The 16,073-nt window shown below is 45.2% G+C and overlaps 1 protein-coding gene across 2 annotated transcripts in view; it reads right to left on the bottom strand.

Moving 5' to 3' along the window:
- Positions 1-10,371: 10,371 nt before the first annotated feature.
- LOC111833387 (collagen alpha-1(V) chain-like) overlaps positions 10,372-16,073 on the bottom strand; it is a 93,347-nt gene continuing 87,645 nt past the window's right edge. The window contains exons 64-66 of one of the 2 annotated variants that reach the window (XM_072703298.1): positions 15,962-16,030; positions 13,210-13,443; positions 10,372-12,771 (exon numbers count right to left, since the gene is read on the bottom strand). In XM_072703298.1, coding sequence (XP_072559399.1) covers positions 12,625-12,771; positions 13,210-13,443; positions 15,962-16,030 — 450 coding nt within the window. In that variant the 3' untranslated portion in view covers positions 10,372-12,624. The remainder of the gene's footprint in view (positions 12,772-13,209; positions 13,444-15,961; positions 16,031-16,073) is intronic. The other variant, XM_072703289.1, reaches the window with a different exon arrangement.

The raw sequence follows: 16,073 nt of genomic DNA on the forward strand, positions 1-16,073 counted from the left end.
ATGAGACAGAGTGTCAGTAACCTCTGTTCTTTTTTAATGGCAGCAACAACAAACCTTAACAACGAGTCCATTCACAGAGAACTGGATGCCTAATTGTGGCCCTCAGTCTTCTTACTCTTATTATCATCTTATTATTAATTGTGTTACACATTGTACTTCTTTCTTTCACTACATTTTCAATCTGCCTTCATCACAATTTTCTATATTTCTTTTCAGCAAAACCACAAATTGTTTCGACTCACAGTAACAGAACTGCGATATTGATTTTGTTTTTCCTTTAACATTTCTTTTATTTTTTAGACTTTTCTTTAACACATGATGACTGTCAATAGAAAGAGCAACACTTCTTCAGGGAGAGGCCCACCTGGCGATGGGTCCACTGCCAGTCAAGGGTTCATTGCTAAAAGGAGCAGTACCCATGGAGTACCCATGGAGTACCCATGCAGTGAAGAGCGCTTAGCAGCAGTAACTATATTAAAAACTGTAGGTCTACTATTAGCACTACTGCTGCTTCAATTACTATTACTACTACTATACTACTACTGCACTACTACTGCTTCTATACTACTATACTACTAGTACTACTACGATACTACAACTACCACTACTACGGCTACTACTACTACTACTACTACTACTAATAATAATAATAATAATAAATGATGATGATCCCAGCCACATGCCTCGTGCTGCTGGGGATATGCTTCCATTACTGCTGCTGTTGTTATTATTGGGTACACCATGGGCAGGGCCGGCCACCCCATATGTCACACTGGCGATGCCCTAGGGCGCGATCAGGGGGTGCAAAAGAGTGAGTGAGAAAAAAAATTCAAAATCACACATCTGGTTGCATTCTGTAGCATTACAGTTATTTATACTAGTTTTGATATTTCATTATTACCTTTCTTGTGAAACAGACGCGAGCTACTGTAGAAAGTTAGGAGTCAGTGACCCTGAGCTACTGAAGTGTTTTTGATATAAATGGACCGACAAATATAATTTTCCGCTGCCCTGGGGGGTCACTCAGCATAATCCAGCCTAGAGAGCTAGATGGGGGGGTAGCGATGTATATTGTGACATCGCAATGGGTATGCAATAGTCACCTCACAAAAGGGTGCGATTTAAGACAGATATTGAGAATAATTTTAAATAATAAAGATTTCATCTTTTAAAATAAGACTAACACTGTTTAGGGTGCAGTTTCACAACTAAGCACAACTAAACGTATGTTTCATCCTCACGCTCTGCATCCGCAGCGAATTGACCTCAGTTATGTGTGGATGAAGATTCTTCATTTGTCTTATTTGTTTCCAGTGTGGGCCGATCATGACAGAAATAGGTCAAATAGCATAAAGGAAGGGATGAGGGTCTGCTGATCATCCCCCCATTCCCCACGTCGGGTGCCAGAATACCCTAACCCTAACCCTCACCACCCATCATCATAATAACAACAATAATAATAATAATAATAATAGTAATAACGATGACTTAGTTTAGCTGTCACACACAAGGTTTACATTTTTGGAATGACAATACATATTTCAACATTTATAACTGTCTATATGGGAATGCGGTATTGTAACATTGTAAGAGCTGTTCTCTGTCACTGGCTCTCTGTTTCCGTCTCTTTCTAGCTGTGATTTTTTTTTTTTTCTACAAAAACCAGAAATTTAACCCTTGAGTACTCGGAAGATTGTAATTGTATGTTACAGTCATGGTCAATGGGGTTTTAATTTCAGAAGAAAAAAAAAAACAAGTTGCTGATGGATTTTGCCGAGGTGATTTTTAGCAGAAGCTGTCCTGGCATCATCATTCCCAGGCTGTGACCTCCCTCTAAAAAAAGGAGTGCAGTTAAGCTGAAGGTTAAAGAGCCTAATCTTCATTTACACACGTTTACAGTGACCAGAATTACACTGCAGCACCACGTCATACCGTCTGAGGTCATTATTATTTAAAGCCTCCCATCATTTGGCACGATTTTATTCACGGCGATTCCTCCTGAAGCTTTCGGCCATCTGGTGTGGGGGTGGCAGGGACTCGAGAGGCAGCCAAGCGAGAGATCACACCTTGTTCACTCAAAGCAATCTCAGGTGACAGGAGTGCCGCCGTCACCACAGCCACCGTGCACACAACTAAAGAAAGCAAGTCCAGAAATATTTAGGATCTGTACTCTGTTTGTGCGCGGAAAGATAAACAGCCCATTACCACCACAAATACATCGCCTTCCGATTTCAATTATGGTCTCTTGCCTCCGCTTTACCAAGAATTCCCAAATTACTTTGCATTTATCACCCTGTATAGAAAAACAGTCATAATGTAAAGAAATGACATCTATATCCAAGCATTAATATTTGATACAAAGTGTAGCGTAGGAAACTGAATTATTTACCAAGAGATATTGGATTAGGGTTTTCAAAAGAGAGTTGTTTTCCTGAGTTATAGTTTTTAACCTTTGTAATGGGGGGGGGGGGGGGATTCATGGCAGACAATTCCCACCTCCACCTGCTGCCCAGAGAGCACATCAACAACGGAAATTGATTTAGTGTCTCTGCTGTGAAGTCATATTCTCTTATGGCTCTTTTTTAACTTATTGTATACAATATGGTGCACAGAAACATCAATAGTCAGAAACACTGTATATTTGCACTGTACCGATTTAACCATATGTTACTGTTAGCTATTAAAATTGCTATATCTAAAAATATTAAAGTTTATTCATTTACAGGGTGTGTTTGGAGCCTATGCCAGGATGCACACGGCACTGGGCAGGGGGCATCCTGAATGGGATGGCATCACACGGCACACACCCACACTCTGTGGGTGATTTCGAGGCACCAGTCCACCTAACTGCATGTCCGTGGACTGCGAGAGGAAGAGCACGCAGACTCAGGGAGAACATGCCGCCTGCACAGAGAGGAAGAGCACGCAGACTCAAGGAGAACATGCCGCCTGCACAGAGAGGAAGAGCACGCAGACTGAGGGAAAACATGCCGCCTGCACAGAGAGGAAGAGCACGCAGACTCAGGGAGAACATGCCGCCTGCGCAGAGAGGAAGAGCACGCAGACTCAGGGAGAACATGCCGCCTGCACAGAGAGGAAGAGCACGCAGACTCAGGGAGAACATGCCGCCTGCGCAGAGAGGAAGAGCACGCAGACTCAGGGAGAACATGCCGCCTGCACAGAGAGGAAGAGCACGCAGACTCAGGGAGAACATGCCGCCTGCACAGAGAGGAAGAGCACGCAGACTGAGGGAGAACATGCCGCCTGCACAGAGAGGAAGAGCACGCAGACTCAGGGAGAACATGCCGCCTGCACAGAGAGGAAGAGCACGCAGACTGAGGGAGAACATGCCGCCTGCACAGAGAGGAAGAGCACGCAGACTGAGGGAGAACATGCCGCCTGCACAGAGAGGAAGAGCACGCAGACTCAGGGAGAACATGCCGCCTGCACAGAGGAAGAGCACGCAGACTCAGGGAGAACATGCCGCCTGCACAGAGAGGAAGAGCACGCAGACTGAGGGAGAACATGCCGCCTGCACAGAGAGGAAGAGCACGCAGACTGAGGGAGAACATGCCGCCTGCACAGAGAGGAAGAGCACGCAGACTGAGGGAGAACATGCCGCCTGCACAGAGAGGAAGAGCACGCAGACTCAGGGAGAACATGCCGCCTGCGCAGAGAGGAAGAGCACGCAGACTCAGGGAGAACATGCCGCCTGCGCAGAGAGGAAGAGCACGCAGACTCAGGGAGAACATGCCGCCTGCGCAGAGAGGAAGAGCACGCAGACTGAGGGAGAACATGCCGCCTGCGCAGAGAGGAAGAGCACGCAGACTCAGGGAGAACATGCCGCCTGCGCAGAGAGGAAGAGCACGCAGACTCAGGGAGAACATGCCGCCTGCGCAGAGAGGAAGAGCACGCAGACTCAGGGAGAACATGCCGCCTGCGCAGAGAGGAAGAGCACGCAGACTGAGGGAGAACATGCCGCCTGCGCAGAGAGGAAGAGCACGCAGACTCAGGGAGAACATGCCGCCTGCGCAGAGAGGAAGAGCACGCAGACTCAGGGAGAACATGCCGCCTGCGCAGAGAGGAAGAGCACGCAGACTGAGGGAGAACATGCCGCCTGCACAGAGGAAGAGCACGCAGACTGAGGGAGAACATGCCGCCTGCACAGAGAGGAAGAGCACGCAGACTGAGGGAGAACATGCCGCCTGCACAGAGAGGAAGAGCACGCAGACTCAGGGAGAACATGCCGCCTGCACAGAGAGGAAGAGCACGCAGACTCAGGGAGAACATGCACCCTGCACAGAGAGGAAGAGCACGCAGACTGAGGGAGAACATGCCGCCTGCACAGAGAGGAAGAGCACGCAGACTCAGGGAGAACATGCCGCCTGCACAGAGAGGAAGAGCACGCAGACTCAGGGAGAACATGCCGCCTGCGCAGAGAGGAAGAGCACGCAGACTGAGGGAGAACATGCCGCCTGCACAGAGAGGAAGAGCACGCAGACTCAGGGAGAACATGCCGCCTGCACAGAGAGGAAGAGCACGCAGACTCAGGGAGAACATGCCGCCTGCACAGAGAGGAAGAGCACGCAGACTCAAGGAGAACATGCCGCCTGCGCAGAGAGGAAGAGCACGCAGACTCAGGGAGAACATGCCGCCTGCACAGAGAGGAAGAGCACGCAGACTGAGGGAGAACATGCCGCCTGCACAGAGAGGAAGAGCACGCAGACTCAGGGAGAACATGCCGCCTGCACAGAGAGGAAGAGCACGCAGACTGAGGGAGAACATGCCGCCTGCACAGAGAGGAAGAGCACGCAGACTCAGGGAGAACATGCCGCCTGCGCAGAGAGGAAGAGCACGCAGACTCAGGGAGAACATGCCGCCTGCGCAGAGAGGAAGAGCACGCAGACTCAGGGAGAACATGCCGCCTGCGCAGAGAGGAAGAGCACGCAGACTCAGGGAGAACATGCCGCCTGCGCAGAGAGGAAGAGCACGCAGACTCAGGGAGAACATGCCGCCTGCGCAGAGAGGAAGAGCACGCAGACTGAGGGAGAACATGCCGCCTGCGCAGAGAGGAAGAGCACGCAGACTGAGGGAGAACATGCCGCCTGCGCAGAGAGGAAGAGCACGCAGACTCAGGGAGAACATGCCGCCTGCGCAGAGAGGAAGAGCACGCAGACTCAGGGAGAACATGCCGCCTGCGCAGAGAGGAAGAGCACGCAGACTGAGGGAGAACATGCCGCCTGCACAGAGGAAGAGCACGCAGACTGAGGGAGAACATGCCGCCTGCACAGAGAGGAAGAGCACGCAGACTCAGGGAGAACATGCCGCCTGCACAGAGAGGAAGAGCACGCAGACTCAGGGAGAACATGCCGCCTGCGCAGAGAGGAAGAGCACGCAGACTGAGGGAGAACATGCCGCCTGCACAGAGAGGAAGAGCACGCAGACTAAGGGAGAACATGCCGCCTGCACAGAGGAAGAGCACGCAGACTGAGGGAGAACATGCCGCCTGCACAGAGAGGAAGAGCACGCAGACTGAGGGAGAACATGCACCCTGCACAGAGAGGAAGAGCACGCAGACTCAGGGAGAACATGCCGCCTGCACAGAGAGGAAGAGCACGCAGACTCAGGGAGAACATGCCGCCTGCGCAGAGAGGAAGAGCACGCAGACTCAGGGAGAACATGCCGCCTGCACAGAGAGGAAGAGCACGCAGACTCAGGAAGAACATACTGTAAGAACATAAGAAATTTACAAACAAGAGGAGGCCATTCGGCCCATCAAGCTCATTTGGGGAGAACTTAACTAATAGCTCAGAGATGTTAAAATCTTATCTAGCTCTGATTTAAAGGAACCCAGGGTTTTAGCTTCCGCTACACTAGCAGGAAGACTATTCCATACTCTAACTACACGCTGTGTAAAGAAGTGCTTCCTCAAATTTGTTTTAAAATGTCCTCCCGCTAATTTCCACTTATGACCACAAGTTCTAGTATTTAAACTAATATTGAAATAGCCATTTGGCTGAACAGCATCCAGACCCGTTAGAACCTTATAGACCTGGATCATGTCCCCCCTTAGTCCCTTAGAACATGCCGCCTGCAGACACACAGTGCTGCCCCCACATTTCAATAATCAGTCTGAGCGCAATTCAACAGCAGCACAGCATCCTGATCTTCTAAAAGTCTGCTGCCTCTAATTTTAAGCTGTGGAGCTTTGGGGCTCTTTTGCATACAGAAGACGAGGAGTGCATGTGAAAACAAAGGAATTTACTGCACAGAATTACGAGAAACACATGCAGTCTTGTCCACTCCCAATCTGGAAGTCTGCATTCTTCCTTCATTATTTGACATGTTGTTATCATTTGTTTGGTTCTCACATGTCGTCACCCATTAAAATTTACTAGATTTTTCTGTGAGGGAGGAAGGTCACTTTGTTTTGCTATATATGACTGCACTTTTGGGAGCCTGTTTTCTCTAGATTGAATATAAAATGTATTTTCTGGGGAAATGAGTTTCAGCGTTTCATGTCATTTCATGCTGCAGTTCTATTCAAAGGCACAGTACAGTATTTGTTCAATGAACGATCCCTATGGGGCAAAAACACATTCATTTGTTTGCTGTCATTCTGAATTCCTGCCGCACATACAATATTGATGGTGACATTTCTTGCTTTAGAAGTTTTTAAATTTGATGTTAGAAAAGAAGAAAATATTAAGTGTATTAAAATCAGCATTAGCCACATTATGTATGTGTAGTATACCCTAGTTTGGAAATAAGCCTTTTCAGGAAAGCAACCAGAGCTCCATTGGTGACGTGTCAGATAAAATCAGTGTGACGAAAGCACATCTCTACTCTGCCTGCACTCTTGGATTAAGACAGTATCAGTGAAATGTTGTATATCTTTGCTGTCCTTACCATCTGCTTCTTGTGTGGCTCGTCATTTTGTCCACAAAGGAAGGTTCAAACTTCTTTGCTGTTTTACCTTTAGAGAGTCTCTGTGCAAACACAGAGGTTTTACGGGGACCTGCTGTGAATTCGAAAAGCATTTCCTCACCTTGCGATTTAAAACGTCAGGAAATATACATAAAACTGAAGGTTTGATTAGGAGAAAATTAGCTGGGGCCCTTTGTGCAAAGGTGTTTGTTCCAAGAGGCCATGAGAGTCAGGTCACAGGTTTTCTCATCCTATGCCAAGCTTTGTCAGGCCACCAGTGGCCAGCGCCCTGCTGTGAGAACCATCTGGCCTATTCACTGGCAGGACAGTGGATGGGCTACGGCCTACAGTAGGTTTACCCCAAACCACCCACATTGCTGCCAGCACTGAGCTCTGACAATGAGAGCGCAGGCTTCAGGGAGCAGTCTTCTCTACACCCAAGGTGCAAGCAGTACAATGAGGGATATCTTTGGGGAAAACGAACAAAGAAACAAACAATTGAAGTGAATTCATCGTTCATTCATTCGAATAAAACCGAAATTAAGGTCAATCAAGATCAATCAATCTGCTGAGTGTATCTGTGTATATATATATATATATATATATAACTATAAATGACAAATTAGGAGAAGCTAAACTATACAGGCAGCAGAGCTAAACACTATCAGAGAAGGTGCAGCCTTCAGGGGGATAGGTGCAGATCTGGGCCGCATCGAATGGAGTGGCTGCTGTTCTCTGTTACTAACAATAACGAGCGAGAAGTCAGCGTGTCTCCATCTGTCACCAGTGGGATGAAGAACAGGAGGAGCAGGAGAGGAGTGAGAGAGAGGGAGGGAGAGAGAGAGAGAGAGAATAAGATGGGCACACGATAGATGGGTAGTGAGAGGCAGTGTGAAATGAAAGGGAGAGAGAGAATAAGATGGGTAGTGAGAGGCAGTGTGAAATGAAAGCTGGGTCGCCTTGAGACTGACTGCTTTCTGCATATTTGTAACAAAGAGTAGAGCAGGTAGAGGAAGCCTTTCCTCACGAGCGCTTCGAGCCTCAGAGGAGGACCTGCAGAAACCAGGTGACTTGTCGACAATCCAGCTTGGATATCACAGATATATGATTTATGTGCTACTCCGGCTTGATATCAATGTGCCAGAAGTACTGTATGGGTACTTGTTAGGCTTTTTGTGGAAATGGTGTCAGGTTAGGCACAATGTAAATATGAATCTAATTGAATATTGTAGAATAATGTACTGACCTACTTTTCTGCCCTTCTGCATTATACTAGGAAACAGGCCACATCCAGAAGCCTTACGCTCACAGATACCCTGTATTTATCACAGGAAAAAAACAACAACAACATCTGATGTACTTTCACATCAGTATATTGAAGCTTGTCGAGTCTTCCATACAATCTCTTGCCTTTATATCATTTTTATGTGTAACTGAGATGTCAGTTCCTACAGCAGGAGTTCGGCAGAAAAACAACGATGCACCTTGTAGAGAATAAGCACAGCCACAGCGAAGCAAAAAAGTAAACGTTAAAAATTGTGCAAGGTTTTTATTTCCATCAGGTGCTCTAGGGGGCAGTGTAAGTCCAACGACGACATGTAAGCAGGCCTGGGGTTAAAGTGGGTACAGATTATGGGATCACCATTACATTATCCACAGCTAGCAGCAAGGTGGTTGTGTTAACCAAGCGTCTCCTGTAGTGTTTCACAGAATTATTCTGCATTTCCATTCATAAAGTAAATGTGCTTCACATTCCACCTTGAGCGAAACTTTGTAACGAGCGCTAAGGATGAAATCGTAAAACTGCATAGAACCTGCCTAGCGTGGCCGCCCAGTAGGGGGTGCTGTTGTGTCCCCAGGCTTCATTCTGTGAGTGTGCAGTTTGGATGTTCTGCCTGTGTTGTGTGGGTTTGCTTTGGAAGCTCTGCTCCAGACACATCCAGTACAGAGAATCTCCAAATTGCCCCAGAGTGTCCGGTGCTGCCTGGAATGGGTCTCTTAGCCCCCAACCTAGTAATGGTAATGGATGGACGGATGTTTGGTTCTGCTTTTAGTAGCAATTTTGCTGAATTTAAGACCTCAACCCACACTGCACGGGGCAAAACCGATAGGTTCTGTAACTTTTGCTTATTTTTTGATATTTCCATTTGAGCAGTATTGGCTTGACAGTATCACCCCATAATCTTCAAGACAAAGAAACAAAAAAAGAAATGAATACATAAACCGGTCAACCATAAAATTAACCACCTGCCTAAATGTTGTGTAGGTCCCCTTCATGCTGCCAGAACAGCTCAATCCTGTCGAGGCATGGAATCCACAAGACCTCCGAAGGAGTCCTCTGGTATCTGGTACCAAGAGATTAGCAACAGATCCTTATTAGTCCTGAAAATTGCAGACATGTTTGTCCAGCACATCCCACTGATGCTCGATTGGACTGTGATCTGGGGAGAATGGAGGCCACGTCAACAACTCTTTTCATGCTCCTTAAACCATTATCCTTTTTTGTAATGTGACTGTGGCAGGACACATTATCCTGCTGAAAGACACCACCATTGGGGAAAACCACTGTGTACTTGGTCTGCAACAATGTTTAGGTAGGGGGTACCGTACATTTCAATGTAACATCCACATGAATGCCAGGACCCAAGGATTCCCAGCAGAACATTGCCCTAAACCATCACAGTGTCTTAACCAGTGCATCTTGGTGCCATCTCTTCTACAGGTAAATGACGCAGACGCACCCGCCCATCCACATGATGTAACAGAAAACAAATTTCATTAGACCAAGCCACCTTCTTCCATTGCTCCCTGATCTAGTTCTGATACTCACATGCCCACTGTAGATGCTTTTGGGCATTCTGACCATTCAGCCCCAAACGCAGCAAACTGCGATGCACTGTGTGTTCTGACACATTTCTATCATAACCAGCATTTCTCAGCAATTTGTGCTACAGTAGCTCTCCTGTGGGATCGGAGCAGGCGGGCTGCCCTTCACTCCCCACACATGTCTATGAGCCCATGACCTCATTACCAGTTTACCAGTTGGCCTTCCTTGGGCCACTTTTGGTAGATACTGACCAATGCATACTGGGAACACCCCACATGACCTGTCGTCTTGGAGATGCTCTGACCCAGTCGTCTATCCATCACAATTTGGCCCTTGTCAGACTCACTCAGGTCCTTACACTCCCCATCCTTCTGGATTCAAGAACTAACTGTTCTCTTGCCTAATATAATGACACCCTTGACAGGTGTTACTGTAATGAGGTAATCAATGTTTCTATATATATGTGTGTGTGTGTGTGTGTGCTTCATCACCCCAACATTCTCACTTGTTTTTCAGAATGAAATAAACTGCAAATATAAAGCAAATATACAACATTATAAATGTTCATGAAGTCAGCAATGTGTGGATGAATGTGACATAACAACAAGAGGAAAATGTTATGGATTCATGCATGCATATAAAATTTAATGCTTTAAAAGACATACTGTACAAGATGCACACCTTAGAGGAGTAGAAGGAATTTAAAGTAAACTGAAATTTATTGACAGAAAAACAATATATCTATCCTTTCTTACACAGGTTTGACAGGATTCAAAAACACACATTCAAGGAAAACAAGAAAACCTTTATTGGCTAGACAGGTGTTTCTGATGGTTCAAAAAAATTACAAAAATGAACTTTATGCTAAAAGAGACCCATTGCACCAACAATTCATATTTAATTTATGTTTGCATTTATTGGATCAAAAATTGTTCAAGTCAAATTATTTTAAAAAGCAAAACAATTATTCAAACTGCAACAAAAGTGTGTGTGTGTGTGTGTGTGTGTGTGGTAAATCCTTGAAAGCAAAAAAGCAATGCAGAGAAGAATATTTGATTTAGAAAGGCACTACGGCAGGGCAAGGTAATGGCAAGAGTATTGTAATATACGTGTAAGAGAGCATACAGTCCTATCTCTGTGAGCACGCTTTGATTTGACAGGAGAACATGATGCTGTTTTAGCCTAAAAAATAAATAAAAAGTAAAAAGAAACCTTCTTGTTTAAACATTTTTTGTGTCTTTTGATTGTCCTTGTTGAATTCAAGTTTTTTAAATGGAAAGAATGCAACGCCAGAGAAAGACAAAGTGCGGGTTTCCTATTACATGCCCTTCTGTTAAGGTTTCTGCCAAAGCTCTTTGGCATAGTCTGATTGCCACAAAGCACAGAATCTTACAAATTGGGAAAGAAAGCTACACAGGTCACTTTACACTGGGATTCTGCAAAACTGTAAATCGTTGTACGCATTGTGCCCAATGAAATCCAGTGACCATGAACCAACATAACCAATCCTAGTAAGTCCCCCAAGTTTTTTTTTTTTTTAATATAGATTAAATGTGACGCACATTCAACAATCAATCTGTAATTATTAAAATGAAACATTGCTGTTATTACAGATTTATCATTTTCTGGGGTTCCCATATATCATAAAAAGATATGAAACAGTCTGGTTCTGCACAGCAATGTGAGGGTATGCAGAGAAAAGCAGCCACAGACAGAAACCACAAGTTATTAGCTGGGAGATTAATGTTAGACATCATCAGTGTTGTCCTTTATGTACACAATTATAAAATACACAGCACCAGATACGTAATAAAATAGCACCTATGGTATTGTTTACTGTAATAATGTGATATTTCTCCCATTTATCATTGCCAGTATTGTTGTGTATGTTTAAGGAGTAAAACAGGGAAAAATTAACCTTACCTTAAGCCTAACCTGACAAGTACTCAGCTATACCAAAGTTTGCAATAGGCATTTTACAACAGAGGAGCAGAGACAAAGAGGCTGTCATAGTAACCATTCTGCTTGTAAGTCAACACTCAGGTGATAGCACTGTGTTCATTTCCAACCTTTATTATAATTTAAATTACAAAAAGATGTGCTTCACTCCTGCATCAAGATGTCAGTGCTGGTTTCTTCCACTTCCAAATGTTCCCCTGTCCGAGTTGGTCTTTTGTTGAACAATTATCTCCATCCTTACCATAAAGGTCACATGCATGTTTTGAAGCCATAATTATTAAACATTAACAAGGAAAAAATATACAAAACTTACAAATGCACGCACACATACACATATACAAATGCACACACACACGCAAACACACGCACAAAAATATATATTTATATTTATATATGTATAAGCACCATTCGGAGGAATGGGTAAACATTATGCACAAAATAAAGCTTCAAGGTTTAAAGAAGAGGAAAGGAGAAAGCACGCTCAATGGCCATTGGAGCTGGCCATCGCAAGTCCCGCCTTCCCACAGGTGTAAGGTTTCTGATAGGGTGCTTCAGGGAAACGTGAAGAATATAATTGGAGCTACTCAGAGGTGTGCTGGGATCGGCACTGGGAAACAGTTTTGGGGTTTAGGGAAGCGGGGGGGGGGGGGTGGGACGAGGGGGAGGGTGACAGAAAAGGGAGCGACTCGTCCGTTTTCAAAACCTGCATGTGACGGCAAAGCTACACTGAGGTTACGAGGTTGCTCTTTACGTTTAAATCTTATTATTTTTTTTCCCTTGTTTTGAATCTTTACATTTTGGAGACAGAATGGCACAAACTGTGGTTTTACTTCTTGTTGTTTTTTTCGTTCTTTTTTTCCGCTGCGTTCAGAAAGTTCGTACCTTGCTGCTGTGTTTCTGGAAACACCGTCTCAGCCCAGGAAGCAAACTGGTCCCACTTCAAATCCAAATTTCTGTGAGGCTTCACCGAAATCATTGAACATGATGTCGACGTAGGGTAACTGCTCTACCTTGGGCGTGTCGATCTCAAGTACTGTTTTCTCATAGCCCTTCTTTAGCTGAAAAATAATCATTAAAAAGAGAAGCACAGAGGGTAAATCTCTACAGTACTTCACTCTGTGCTACAGAAAGGTGTTGTCCATCTCAGCTATTATCGTGCATTATGGCAACATTCCAATATATGCCCCAAATAAATGCTCAGTCATTCTTGATTTCTCCGAGCTCATTTGACACACAGAGGACACAAATCAAAACAAGAGATCTCACGCTATCATTAGAGAACGTTTAGTCCTCTAACATAAATACGGACAATTATACAGAGGAATATGCATTCATGAGCACATTGTAACAAAAAGACAGTGCTCATATATTAACTCATATCTCATACATTTTCATTCATATTCTGCCATAAATGGTAAAGAAGCCGGGAAGCAGCACTGAAGCACTGTGAGACCACATCAGCATCTCGCATGACTCCCGTGACGTGGTATGCGTACCGCACAGCCGTCCAGCAGAGCGCGGATGTACGGGTTGTTGTCGTGTGACATCTCCTCGTCGTTGGAGCCCAGGAAGCGGACAGCCTTGTCGTAGCTGTCCTGCTCCGATTCATGCCAGGCCACCGACTGGTAGCAGCTGTACGTGAGGTTCTGCCGGGCCGAGGCGCTGAGGAGCCGCAGGAAGGTCATCTGAACCACGCCGACGGGGCTGCCCTCAGAGTCCACATAGGAGAGCTGCTCGGTGACATACAAGACAAGCGGTCTAGACAGGGCCTGGTCACCTTGCGCGCCTTTAGGGTACACAAACTCATATAACAACCTCCACCAGCGTCTATGGCAGCACAGAGCGGTTTTCCTTAGACTGACATCTTTACTTAAGACATTTTGTATTATGTCAGCCAGGATCCTCAGTCATTACTGATGTCCGATATAAAGGCGTCTGTCCACTAAAAGACACATCACTAAGACACCACAAGGTGATGTGGAAGGTGGCACTGACCCTCCTCTTCAAAGCAGCAGACGTCAATTACATTTATATTATAAGCTACGTAAGAATAATCATGTACTTAAACTCCTGTAAATAAATAAACAAACAAACAAATAAGCGTTTCCATAAGCACACCATCGCTATACATTGTTAGGCAGTCTGGAGCACTATGTTTAAAATATATGTATAATGAATAATCGGGAGATGTAATGCATCCTCCAGTCAATTTGTGGCTTTAAAGCAGACACCCAAACACATCTGTAATATAATATAATATAATATAATATAATAATATAATTTATATATATATATATCTGCAGTTACATACACAAGTCCTACAACTGAAAGCACTATCAGTGTCTCCCCCAGAGTCTCTGTCTACCAGGAAGGGCAGCTAATGGAATAAAGGACCAGATCCTTTGAGATCCTTTGTTAGGTGGGATGATTGGACCAGAGATGCTGTTACTGACAATCACATGATCTCCAGCGAGTGCCAAGTACATTCCTTCAGCTTCATCATGTTATCCTCCATTCAGTCTCGGGGAAAACCGTGATACTCTCGTGATGAAATTGACAGCCATACCAACCCATCAGTGCTCCATCAGTTCCACACGTTTGCTCTGCAGACAAACAGGACTGACTTGGTTTAAAGCGCATGCCATGAAGCGCAGGAAAGTATGAACTGAATAAAAAACCATAGCAGCCAAACGTGAGAGAACTGGACAGGCCCAGGACCTGCTAATGGCACAGTTCCACTTCAGTGAAAAATGCATTGTCAGAATTAATTACTGATATTACGAAAAGATTCAGCTAATCAGTTGTATAATATAAATTTACCTATGCATCCATAAACCATCCATCTTCACACTGCTTCTGCTAATGAGGGTTATGGTGATACATTTTAATAAAGTAAAGTTACATAAATATAATATATTATACGGTAGGCTATATGCCTATTAAATAAATGGAATTGTGCACTGCATCTTTAAAAATGCTTCATAGAAAACCGTGCTGTGAACATGCCTGATGACTGGGATTGCAAAATTCTAGGAATTTTCTGTTAATTCCCATATGTTCTTGGTAATTCCCATGGGAAATTTCCAACTTGGAATAATTCTAAAATTCCGCAGCTTAACTTCCCATGGAATGGAAAGTTTCTGGAAATTTACTGCCCCTTTGCAACCCTGCCACTGACAGTGGCCTGTCCAGCCTACCGAAGGTGAGCGTCTATAGCAGGGGTGGCGAACCTGGTCCATGGAGAGCCGCTGTGGGTGCAGGTCCTTGGCATGGCCTCTCAATCAGCCAATAGTAAAGCAGTGGTTCTCAACTACAGTCCTGGGGACCTTCTGTTATTGGATGACTGAGAAGTCATCCCAAAGAACCGCACCCACAGCGACTCTCCATGGATCAGGTTCGCCACCCCTGGTCTATAGGGTTCTGTCACCATTCATCCCCCCCATCCAGCCAACTCCACCATGGGCGACATTACCTGTCAGTCTCAGGGACGGCCACCGTTCAAGCATGGCTGAAGACCCCGCAGCCCTTGTACTGTGACTGAGTGCGGCTCCTACCATGCTATACTATGCATGCATTTCTCTGTTTACACTGCAGTTAAAAGTTCAGGTTGTGTTTCATTGCTGTGGTTTTCCTTCAAAGGATGAAGCGTTCAGGCATTCAGTCACCTTCAGGTGATCACCTTAGCATTGACGAGAGGAAAGGCATATACTCCACATACAAGCAGAACTTTCCCAAAACGGTATATGGAAAAAAACAGAATCCCCATATCTGCATATGGATTTAACTGTCGCTGGGCATTTTTATAACAAACCTAAAGTCAATATTAGATGTGGGGTTAGGGAAATTGATTGATAATGTGAAGTGTTATAAAGCCAGGGACTCAATAGTCATTAAAACAACAGAGTAAGTCAGCCTCCAGGGCTTGGTGAACTACTAAAATCTGTTCATGTCTGTCAAGACCAATTTGCAGCACTTTTTTCTTTACTTTTAATATTTTAAAGGTATCCTGGAACAGTGCAAAGTAATTTAACTGACAGTTAATAGGCAGCCACTTTTAGTATATGCCATAATTATCCCCCTAAGACAGCATTGGTCTTATAGGGAAGTAGCCTTGCTTGTTGGGTACACACCTTTCCGTCAGTAAGAGTGATGCACCTCAGCCGCTGGGCTGCACGTGAGGCATCGCAATGTGGGGGCTTCCCGGACGTGCGAGGTGGAGCCCCTGGACAAGGCAGGCATGCGACTTACCAGGGACCCTCGCTTGTAACGACTATACCAGGTGCCTGGCGTGTCTTTGGGCCAACGGGCCATTTTACTCTGTAAAATATGAGAGCTGGTAAAAGATGGGAAGCAGGGGGTC

Source organism: Paramormyrops kingsleyae, chromosome 2 (genome assembly GCF_048594095.1).
Source record: "Paramormyrops kingsleyae isolate MSU_618 chromosome 2, PKINGS_0.4, whole genome shotgun sequence".
NCBI lineage: Eukaryota > Metazoa > Chordata > Actinopteri > Osteoglossiformes > Mormyridae > Paramormyrops > Paramormyrops kingsleyae.